Source organism: Lissotriton vulgaris, chromosome 1_1 (assembly GCF_964263255.1).
Source record: "Lissotriton vulgaris chromosome 1_1, aLisVul1.2, whole genome shotgun sequence".
Lineage (NCBI taxonomy): Eukaryota > Metazoa > Chordata > Amphibia > Caudata > Salamandridae > Lissotriton > Lissotriton vulgaris.
This window is the reverse complement of record NC_141685.1, coordinates 1,056,877,268-1,056,889,447: the sequence shown is the minus strand read 5'-3', so window position 1 is coordinate 1,056,889,447 and position 12,180 is coordinate 1,056,877,268. Positions and strand designations below refer to the sequence as shown.

General features: G+C 43.4%; 1 protein-coding gene across 3 annotated transcripts in view; it reads right to left on the bottom strand.

Annotated features, from left to right (window-relative positions):
• TOM1 (target of myb1 membrane trafficking protein) overlaps positions 1–12,180 on the bottom strand; it is a 352,338-nt gene that overhangs the window by 236,811 nt on the left and 103,347 nt on the right. For all 3 annotated transcript variants that reach the window (XM_086962935.1, XM_086962922.1, XM_086962928.1), the window contains exon 3: positions 3,554–3,632. In XM_086962935.1, the coding sequence (XP_086819061.1) occupies positions 3,554–3,632 (79 nt within the window). The remainder of the gene's footprint in view (positions 1–3,553; positions 3,633–12,180) is intronic.

Genomic DNA, 12,180 nt, shown 5'->3' with positions numbered 1-12,180 from the left:
ATGTCTGCTCACCCAGTCTGGTCTTCCTGTTGGGGGCCTGACGAGCTTGCGGTGGAGCGGGTGGGCCTGAGCAGACGGCGGCAGTGCAGAGGTTGCAGTGGAGATTTGCTGTTTTTGTGCCTGCTGAGTTCGACCCACTCGTAGAGTGGCTTCACATAGACTCCTTGGCGGAGGGGTTTGAGTGAACATGCGAGGCCTAGGACAGGATATCGCTTTATGCAGATGACTTTCTAATCTTCCTCCAGAATCTGCAGGATTACGGACTGCAGGCCCTCCAGATTCTGAATAGTTTTGGTGAATTCTCTGGCCTCACCATTAACAGGACTAAATCATTGGTCTACCCAATGGGGGCAGGTGTGGGTCACATTGACTGGACTTCTTCACTGACAGTGTCACGGAACGGCTTAAGTATCTCAGAGTTTATGTGGCGTGTGATGAAGACAGGGCATGGGCATAAAACATTTCACACCAGATTCTTAGGTTGCAGGCTGATCGCTGTGTTGGCACGAGAAGGATCGATGATGTCCTGATTGATTGAGATGGTTTTGTAACACATTAGGATGTATTTGTCCTGTTCCCATGAAAACTGGGTATAAAGTACTTTTCTCTAAGGGTGAAGAGAGAGGTGGGTTACCGGTTTACAGGAATGTCATGCTAGGTACCCTGTAAAATTGAATAAAATTGCCTTAAAAAAAAGACAAGACAAGTGATGTCTTTGATTGTGTACGATGTGGCTTCTAGACAACCAGGCTGTCAACAAGTCTGGCTGTGTAAAAGCTGCCTTTATGCACTGGCTCTGTGCTCTTGTGTGCTGCGAGCGTAGCCTTTATAGTGTACGACATTTCACCTTACGCTGATTCTCAGTTTGAAGACGCTTTAAAAGATGATACTCGTGGTGCAAGACTGGAATCTGCCCTTCAGTCACATGATGACAACATCTTGGGACCTTCTCAAACTGAAATGATCCATGGAACCAGCTATGTACCTTGGCAACAGTCTGCATTACTATGACAGACACCAGGATTTCTGCCAAACTGACTTATGGCCAGGTTTTGCTGGAGCATGTCTGTTTTCATGCAAAAGTGTCAATTTTAAATTGTGCGGCCAACACTGCCAGATTTCTGTTGACAGCAGATGTTGCAGTGCACTTACTCTGTCGGATTTCATATCAAACTGCTAATCACAAGCTATCCAGACTAAAAATCCTCCTGCACATAATCATATAAAATTCAAAGTCAAAAGTACTTTATTTCCAAAAAATATAATCATATTCATTATCATATCCCAGACGGGGTAGAGCTGCAAGGCACAAAGGAGGAAGCTCCTTGCTGGATTCACCGCTCAGCGTTTAAGTTCAGGGACATAGCATCACTAAACCAAACTTAGGCCCAAGATTTCAAGAGTTGGCTGCTTTGACACAGTCAACTGCACAATATTCCTAATGAGATTGTCAGCCATCTTTGGTGTTTGAGGCACAGCCATTAGAAAGTTCACTTCTTTCCTATTATGTTTTGCTAGGAAAATAGGCATCTCACCTATCAACCCCACTAGTATCACTTGTGGAGTTCCACAAAGTTCTGCCTGGTCACGGACACTTCTCAACGCATAACAGGTACTTCTAGCAAACACTGTGGATGCCTTCAGCAAAACTACCACATGTACGCTAATTCTCCACTATTCCTTTATGGGTTCCGGAATAGCGTGCTACTTGCAGAAATAAGTGCTTTAACGCCTCGTCATGAGTAGTAAGTGCTATATAAATGAAATTACAATATGCTGACAAAACCCAGATTCATATTCAGATTCAGAGATCCGAACATGGAGGTATCAGAACTGGTTATGCCTCTATACCCAAAGATATGCTACATGCCTTCAGCCATTCCTCCACACCTACATTTGATTGGACATCCTGCCTGGACCCGCTGACCAGGCCTTTGCTAACAACACCTTGAATCGCCTACATGTCCTCTGGCGAATCCCATCCCTGTTGCTTCGTCCTGAAAGTACTGCATGTGTCCTATCATTGGGCAACTGTCAAAACCCTACGGTGACCTATCTGCCAAGGCACAGAGTAAAGCGGCTTGTATTATCTGCCGGGTGAAGAGCAGAGTCCATATCAAAACTTAATTATACTCGGGGTTCCCGGTGAAACAATGGGTTGAACCTTCAGAAGGCACTGTGGCTCTACCTCGTATATGGAGTCATCAAAGGCAGAACAGGTGGAGAGCTACATATTCTTCCGTATTTGGATATATTGACTAACGCTCACAGCTCTTCAAAGTGCTTATTACCATAGATCACAAATATTTATTTATTCTTGTCCTTTGAGTACACCTCCAAATTTTAGAATGTGGGCTTTGAATTTTAAATATACAATATCCAGTCCCAACGGATACCAGGTTGCATCTTAGTATTGTATTGTATTGTATTGTAATTGCATTTATATAGCGCTTACTACCCCTGACGAGGCATCAAAGCACTTTTGCGGCAAGTAGCACGCCACTCCGGAATTCATGAAGTATTAGTGTTGGATTAGGATATGGTGAAATATGAAAGCAATCTAAGAGGTGGATAGGTTAGTCAGTTATTTGGATTCAGAAGGATAGTGGAGGGATAGAAGAGTAGGACTATTGAAGCAACCTTTAAGCAATGGAAGCACTGTATAAAAACAACTAACGAAAAAAAATATATATATAAACAATCAGACTAAAAGGTGCTATGACTGATGTTCCGATGGAATAATGGATGTTGCTCATGCTGTTTATAACATTATTTGTGGCGAGTGATGTCTCTGGTGTTAAAGGGGGTAATCTGCAGCCGATTATACGTAACAGGCTATGAATGGTGTGTCTGATGATGTAGGAGATTTCATCTCGTGATGGTTGCTATATGTTGTCAGTGAGTGATGTCTCTGATACTGTAAGATGTGTCATCTCAAGCAATGGCAGAAGAAGAGGTGTCATCTCATGCAGCAAGCTATGGCAGAAAAAGGTGCCATCTTAAACAGCAAGTGATAGCAGATGAAAAGAGTATTCACCTATGCCCCAATAAAAATACTGAAAGATGCAAAAACAACATTGATGGCTGGAATGCTGAAAAAATGTCAAACATACACCCCCAGTACAAAGATCTGGGCCTAAATCCATCATTTTTATGCACACTACGCCATTCCAGTTTAGACCCAGCCATATGCAAATCAGTCTTGACCCTGCTCCCCATGGGAACGGTCCAGTCCGAGCTGCCAGGTCCTCCTTGGATCGGAAACAACCATCCTGAGGGCGGTTTCAGGGTATCCCCCTCATCAGCCAGGCTAGCTTGACTCAAGTGGCATGGTGAGCACGGGACTAATGTCTGGACATACCCTTCCCACATAGGGTGACAAATTCAAAAAGAACAATTGATGGACGGTATGCTGAAACAATGTCAAACATTCACCCCCAGTACAGAGATCTGGGCCGATATAAAAATACTGGCAAATGTAATGTTCTCCTGTCTGCTTCCCACACCCCCACCCATAGTTTGTCGGGATACATTTCCTGCCAGTGTTCCTCACCGTCAGAGCCAGGAGCACCTCGTGGAAGTTCTTGTTCCCCACGATCCTCTTCTTCAGGGCTCGGATGGCGTCCTTGGGCCTAGAAGGAGAGAAGAGTAGAAGAGCTACTCAGGAGAGGTGAGCACTGTGGTGGACTAGTCCATTTTACAGGGCCTTTCAGCGACCCTCCCTCAGCACAGACTCAAGGTTCAAACAGGTTGCAGCCCAAAACGTATCTGTATACAAATAAGTTCCATTAACATAATTCCTGGTCAAATAAAAAGTGAGAAAATATGTGGAACATATTTCATTGTGTAATCTGATAATTTTGAGGCAAAAGGGCACGTTTCAACACCTATGCCACTTAACCAAAATGGAACCTTTACCTTTGACCCTAACCCTTCAATCCTTACCCCGATCGCTTACCTTGAACTCAATCCACACTCCAACCTAAACCTTAAACCTAACCCTAATTCCATCCCTTACTCTAACCCAGCTCTCCCTTATCCTAACCAGCCATTCCGCTACGACTTCAAGTTAAGGCTATTTTTATAACTTTGTGTGCCATTTTCTTAAAGTTAACGTGTAAAAGAACATTTCATTTGTCACCGTTTACAAAAAAGAATCCCACAGTTTTGTTAGAAAAATTCTAAGTGTCCTACGTTTAAGCTGCAGACCCCCCCCCCCCCCACCCCCCACCCCTCACCGTGAGCAGTTGGTTCTGCAACAACCAATCACAAGGGGTAACTGAAAGAGGAGCAGCGCATGGGGGGCTTGAGGTGTCCTGGTACAAGCACTGCATGGCAGGGGATGCTGCAGATCACCAATGAGGACCAATGCCAGAATTATGTGTAGGTCCCAGGACTAGAGAACCAGTGGGGTGCATGTCAAGAATGAGGTGCATTAGCAGAACTGGGGCCCCAGTACCCGAAAACCAGGAGGCGCTCTGGGTCAGAAATGGGATGCATAGTGCAGCTCTGAAATACAGAAACCGCAGACGAACTGCACGTCAGGTCTGCTGTATGTTTACATTGCTGTGTGTGAGGTTTGGTCCTCCATCCCAGTATGGTAGTGAACTCCCACCACCCCCACATGAGGCGAGTGGGCTGCTCCAGTTCCTCCTTTGAGGAGTGGTCGCTGGAATCCAGCTGAGCGAGAAGGGCAGGGTGGAGGCGCAGGAATGTGCAGAGCTTGTCTGACTCATGGGGGACACACCCTAACCCTGTACCAGCTCGTGGCACAGAATAAGACTGCTTCTGTACTGCCATTCATTTGTAAGCATAGAGCAAAACAAGTAAAAATAAATGTTTTGAACGTTTTTACTAGGTACAAACAGTACTGTATGATATGTAACTTCCTGTTTTCAATAAAAAATATGGTGGTGTGGGAAAGTTATCATTTTCATGTCTCGTGAACTAAATTAAACCATGCAACGTAAAAAGGTACAGAAGTGGCTGTATGCATATTATGGCTCAACCAAGTCATCTCAGGGTTCTGGTGACATTTACAAAGCACGCGGCCTTCATCCTCGGGGTTTATCAATTCTACCAAAAGTAATCTGCGGCTTTAGTGGACCACATTACATAATTATCCATTATGTATCCTATATACTTATTACACACACAGGGCGGCATTCCGAGTCAGGAAGATCAGGGTCTGATATTTCTCGCTCACATGAGTTACTGACACCGGTACCTCCTGTGTGGGGAGGCAGCGAGTGATAGTCCTCATTGTGAGACTTTGGGGAATAACATGAGGTACATGGTGTTTCTGCACAGGTTCCCACAGGTTTTCCATCCCTGTTTCACCTTTAGGATTCCAATGCTTTTATCAAGTAAAGTCTCAGGGTGAAAGTTAACAGATCCAGGATGTTCCTGCGGGTTTCACTGTTGAAGTGTCAGCAGCACAGATAATAAGACCCCAACACAGGTGACCAGTGTGTAAAATAAATTGCATGCCTTAGAAATCCCAGACTGGTGAAGGAAAGAAAAGAGTGAGTCTGGGGCATGGAGGGAGAGAGGAAGAGAAGGGTGAAGGATATAGCAAAGAACTTGGAACAGGAAAGGAAATGACCAATAGCATGAGAGGGGAGGCAATGCCACAGAAAAGAGGGAAGACACCAGATTCGAAGGAGAGAAGTAAGGATGGAGAGTGACACGAAGGTGAAGCGGAGAATGAAAGGAACTGGGGGATGGAAGGACAGGGATGGTAGAAAGAAAAGGACGGACGGGAGTAAAGCTGAAAAGGAGGAGAGAAGGCAGGTCATTACACAACTGTCTGTAGTCGAGCGTCACTTGCTGATCCTACAATGATGTAAATACACTCCTCCCCAGCCTTTGGTGAGCGAGTTATACCGTGCATGCTTTGCATTCCAAAATGTCAACCTTTATAGATGTGTCCTTGTCCTTTGTAACCACGTCTGTGCAAACTTCAGCAGGCCGGGACCTAATGTTACTGTACAAAAGCGATCCATGGGCAATACTGCGGAAGGTGTGGCAAGAAACACATTGTAAAATGGGTTTCCTAGAGACCGACATATAGAATCTACCTTTACTGAATAAATCGCAGCTTCCCCTAGTCTTGGGACTGAGACAGGTGAGTAAAGAAAGGGGAGTGAAAGGAGAACCTAAGAGAAAATTTAGAGTTGTGAGAGGGAATTTAGAGGACAGCCTCCTTCAAATCTGTACATCCTACCAACTCCAACTAAAGGAGTCTAATGTATGAACATCCATTCTTAAACCAAGTTGTCCAATCTGCACACTGGCTGGTTTAAGAATGCGAATGCAGTTAGCGATGCAACCTCATAAGGTCACAATTAGTGCTACTAGGACCTAATAGGACGCTTTGCAAATTGTCCAATTCGCAGGGATCATACATCGACCGGCCTAATGAATATTATTTAGGCAGGTCACAATTTGCAAACACATAGTTTCACAGATGTGAGCCAGATCTACTGAGGATTTCTTTCAAGTACAGTAGAATGTAATTTTACAAAAGAACAGAGGCCGGGCGGGGGGGGGGGGGGGGTCTGGCAACTAATAGGGAGAGTAAGAAAACACAGGTGCAAAAACAATGCTAAATGAAACCTAGGTTTGCAAGTGAACAGGACTTCTGGAAACTTTTTTCTGAAACCTCCCAAAAAATCATCGAGCTGCTTCCTATGAGACACAGTCTCTTCCACGAACAAAACTGGATGTTCTCATAGTGAGGCGCTGCTCTGCCTTCTCACACATTTTCTTGCACCCCAAGGCACACTGACATGCAGTGCAAGTTCAAAATCCTGCCATGTTGTGTCTTCTCGGTCTTACTGAAAAGCTTATAATACAGAGGCTTGCAAAACTGTGTGCCAACAAGTAATCTTATTTTCACCCAGTGAACCAGACACACATTCAGAGTTTTGGAAGCCCTCTTTTTGTCAAGACATACCTTTCAACTATGTCACAAAGCAAAATCTCTTTTCCTCCAGTCATCAGACACCTCAACCCACCCTATACGCCATTTCATCTACTCTGGAACCAGTTTAGTATCTGGCTTCCTTACCCTAAATAGCTCAAAACACATCTTCCCTGTTGTTTGAAGAGGTAATAATCTATGCGCTACAATTCAGTGTTGGTTTTCCTTCTTCAAGTAAAACCCATTCATTCTTACTAACTGAGTACACTCCTTGATGGTTTTGTTAAATCTTTTGACAATGCAGTTGCTTTCCGGATAGTATGAAACACACTTCTTAAGTTTGATCCCATTTTCACTGAGAAGAGATTCAACTTCTTTGAACAAAACTGTGCTCTGTTGTCAGTTCATAGCATCCTTGGGAATCCCCCATTACATAAAACCTATTTACAAAATGTGATGAAACTGCTCAAACTTGTGTCGCTAACTTATATCACATCTGGCCACCTCAAAAAAGATGCACTATAATAAAGAGGTATGAAATGAAAAGAGCCACTATATGTAAAGCCGCTTCTTCCCAAGATCTATTCAGAAGTGCACAATACCACACTGTACTGAGAACCTTGACACTATTGCAGCACTCACTGCAAGCCATTATGGGCCTCCACCTCCAGATCCATACTGGGCCACCCAAAATCCAAACTGACCCTTTCTTTGATCTTGTGCAACCCCAATTGTCCCTCATGAGCTAATTTGATCAACCTTTTTTCTCAAAGACGTAGGAGGAATTAGTCTTGTTACCCTATACAATAACCCTTCTTCCTCTGCTACCTCCCCTCTAAACTTCCTAAAACAGCTTTATCTAATTTCTACAACCCCCGTCACTCCAACCTACTTTTAGCATACTTAGAGTTTTTATTAAAGTGGCTTCCCATCCTAATTCTGTTTTTCATTCTTCTTCTGTCATAGCACCACAGGTGGCATAACAAACCTTTTTGTCAACCCAACCATCTTCTTCCACTTCATCACTGCCTACCTCCTCATTAGCCGAAACCAGTTTGGCTACAAAAGAGAACACATTATTACCCCAGGAATGTGTTCAACACTAAAGGTGTACTCCTATCCACCTTCTCATTCTTTCTGACACAGTATCTAAACCCTCCCCTGTGAATATTTCTTCTGGAGGTGTATGACTATTCTTCCAATAAATACTTCCAACGCACAGAAAATTCCTGATTTTTTTTATAGCCTAATTAACATCCAGAGCTTCTCTCTCAATAACTGTGAAACTGAGCTCATCTATCCTCAGGGATCTAGAGATAAACACTATCATCTTCTCACTATCATCCAATACGTGACACAAAACGCCCCCTAATCTATTTGAGCTAGCATGAATGATAATATTTTTTGTCCTGCACAACGGCTTGTAAATCAGGTGTTTTTCCAATTCAATTTTTATCAAGTCAAACGCCTCTCTGCTCATGGTAACCTATTGAACTCAACATTATTAATACCATTCTTTGCACAAGTCTTCTGTCTCTCGATATAAATACTGTAAAAGTTTCCCGTACCAAAGTTAGACAAAAAAATCTATGTTATAAGGATTTACTAGCTCTTTTTATTACATCCACAAAATCCCTTTTCAGTCTAACTCTCTTAGAGATTATGTTGGGCCCTAAACACAAATTTCCCGTTTTCCACAACACCATTTTTCTGCTCCAAGCATCAATTCAAATTCCATGCATCTTTCAAGAACCTTCTTAACATGCTCACGGCATTACTGCCAAGAAATTCCATAGATGAGGTCATCATTCTGAAATTATTTTACCCTGCCATATCTCAGGCAGTGCTTAGTTTGAGCCAGTACTTTCCGAAGCTCAGCATCGGCACCTAATCCTCGGCACCGGTGCTTATAGCACCATTCAAGGACAACCTTAATTAGAAGGCACAGGATTTTGCCCCGAGATACAGGATGTTGAGCTACGCCAATACTCCAACCGGGTTCTCCAGCTCCGAAATCGGCAGCTCTACTCATCAGGCCAAATCCTCTCCAGGTTTATAAGTGCCGGGGCTCTAGTCAGGAGGCAGTTTGCACCAGCACATTTCTCCTGTTAGCGCTGCCTCCTGAGGAGAGCCCCGGCACTTTTTATTTGACAAATTAACCACTGATCTAAGGGTATAGCTGTTGTCACCATTTGAAAAATACTGAGGTTATAGACACAAGACTGAAATGAACAGTTACAAATTTGAAAGCTCCCATGGGAGTTAGAAATGTTGTCAAATCTTTATTTTTTGTACAACTGAATCTGGTGGTATACACAAGGCAGATAAAAGGCTAAAAAAATTGTTGCCTCGATCAACAGAGCCACCATCTCAGATATATTGGTCAATGGGTATTTATCAACAACCATTTCCCTATTCTGTGCCTTCAAGTTCACAGTGAGATGAAAGTCTCCATTGGTGTCTTCTTGGAGCTAACCACCTATTTTGACAGCTAAAAACCTTCCACTTGAATATTATTAAGTCATCACTATGTAGGCCTTGGAGCCCAGAAGGCAGAGTGTATGGTATTTAAAAGTAGACACATCGAAATGTAATGTTTGCATGCGCTTACAGTGACTAACACCCACTAGCTGTTCTATGTAGAAAACTAGAGTACATAAATAAAATAAGAATAATATACATCAGAAATTAGTCTAGCAAAACAAAAATGTAAACAACTATTTTTAATAGTCATTAAAAATTCCAAATCAATATTAAAGTCGGATCTTGAATACATTTTACGGAAAAGTAACTTTTGAAAAGATAACTTTTCCCTGCCTGAAGTTCCTGGAGGCTAACTTGCATTGGCTCTCTAGCTTTTCCAAGATTGTAATTAGTCTTGCATAGATGCGAATAGGTGTGAAATGCCTGCCTGGAGCAAACAATAAGCTGAGCTAAATGGGCAGAAATTACTTCTCTGAACCCCACATAATGTGACTGCTTGGCAGATATGTAAACCACATATAACACATGAAAGGAAGAGAACAGGATGCCAAAAGAATTCTTGTGGATCCACTGTCTGGTTGCTGAAGGAGTCTTCTTTTGTCCTATCAGGCTTCCGTATCTGGGTTTATTGTGGGTACAGTGGCAGCCTCTACCTGGATTTTAGAGTTTTACAGGAAAGGACACTAGAATTGGCATAGTGCTGTTAGTTGCTGTAAAGAAAATACAATGCTTTCCACTGTCATCTAAATGTTCTCCTCTTGTGAACTCACGTCTACTTTAGCTTGCTGATACAGCTTTCTCTGCTCCTAGATGTCTGCCCTTGCTTTCATTTGTATCCTGTACTTCTCTTGATCAAAGTAGTCAGCAAAAATTACAGTCTCTGCAATCTGTTGTCCAGGTAGTAACTAGACTGGTCTTCCCATTTTAAATTTGCATTAGCGACATGTTGATGTGCTCAAGCTGCACTCTTCACCACTGTACTCTACACCACTCCAGTGTAGAATACTCAACTGCACTCTGCACCATTCCACTCTACTCAGTGCATTCTGCGCCACTACTCTGCCACTCCATTCTACCCTACACCACGTCACTCTACCCTGCACCACTCCTCTCTACGCCACTTCATTCTACTCTGAAACAATCTACTCTACACCACTGCACGCTATGCCACTCTACTCTATGCTGCACCACTCTATCCCACTCTGCTTCATGCCACTGCGCTCTATGCCACTCTATTCTAAACCACTGCACTCTCCCCAATGTACTCTACACCACTTTACTCAGAACCAATCCATTCTACGCCACTGCTCTGCACCACTGAACTCTACACCACTATACTCTACAACACTCTATGCCACTGCACTCTACACCACCCTACACCATTGAAATCTGCACCACTCTAGTCTACTCTGCATCAGGGTACAGTTTGCCACTGCTTGCTACAGCACTCTGCTCTGCAACACTCTACGCCACTGCAGTCTATGCCAGTGCACTCTAAGACACTCTACTCTTTAAGACTGCACTCTATGCCACTGCACATTACTCTGCACAACTCATCTCTACGCCAATGCACTCTGCAACATAAAACTCTAGGCCACTCTAATTTACTCAGTAAATAACAACAGGAGTATATCCCATAGAACGGGTTGAGATCTGGGTGAGTAAGTAAGGACTAGCAACAATGTGTCAACTGGATTCAATGAGGAAGGCAAATACATTGGTATGTACACAACATCACAAGAAGAAGAGAGGGAGACTCCTAGTAGTTCAAAAGTGTTCATGGCATCATATATTTAGAAACACAGTTTATACAGAACAGTTATAAAAGCACTGTGAGCATAAATTGTGATGGCAAACCAAAGGGGCTTGGTGCACGTTGTGCTTGTGACAAGGAGAGTGACGGCGCAAGTGACTAGTGCAAAAAACAGCGGAAGTCGCAAAGTGACAAAGTGGCAAAAAGTTATGTACAGAGATCAATGGTTCAGAATGGATGTATGACGTTACAACGCATGCTTTCACCACGCATGCTGTTACAACGCAAGTATTACAACGAAAACCTTTACACCGCATTACACTTGGGGGTGCTGGGTAGTGAATAGTTTAATTTACTATTCCAACTCCAGTACCCGTGGACACTAGGGAAGGTGTTGGATAGTAAATTAAAACTATTCCTTATCCTAGAGCGCCCCCCAGTGTAATGCGTTGTAATGGTTTTCGTTGTAATACATGCGTTGTAACAGCACTGCGTGGTAAAAGTTGCGTTGTAAAGGTTGCATACCGTTCAGAATGGATAATTATATACAATGACTGTGCAATGTTTGCGATTTTGAAGAATCAGAGTGAAATGTGCGCCGTGAGTTGCGCTGAGAGGTAGATCGACGGCATTTCGGTCCTATTTATTCAGGGCCATCATCAGGATCAGATTACCAAAGTATTGGAGTGCTGTAGATCAAGGGAGCAAACAAGCCAGGTGAAGGTGAATCAACTAGTACCAGTGTGTGGGGAACGAGACAAGGGTATGGCATATTGTGGATACCATCTACGCAAGGTAAGGGATGATACCTACGGTAGAACCAGGTATCAGCATGGATGAAAGGAAACCTGGGTATGGTGCAGCATGGGAGGCGTCTGCTAAATTCAATCTGGAATTGGTCTATTGGCTATCGGAGAGGTCCTGGATTGCTTCGTAAGAAAAGTCAGATCCCCGATCCATTGCAGCGGTCCAACCAGGGGTACTGTGTTTTTTAAGTCAGTTTTCAGCTCGAGTAAAT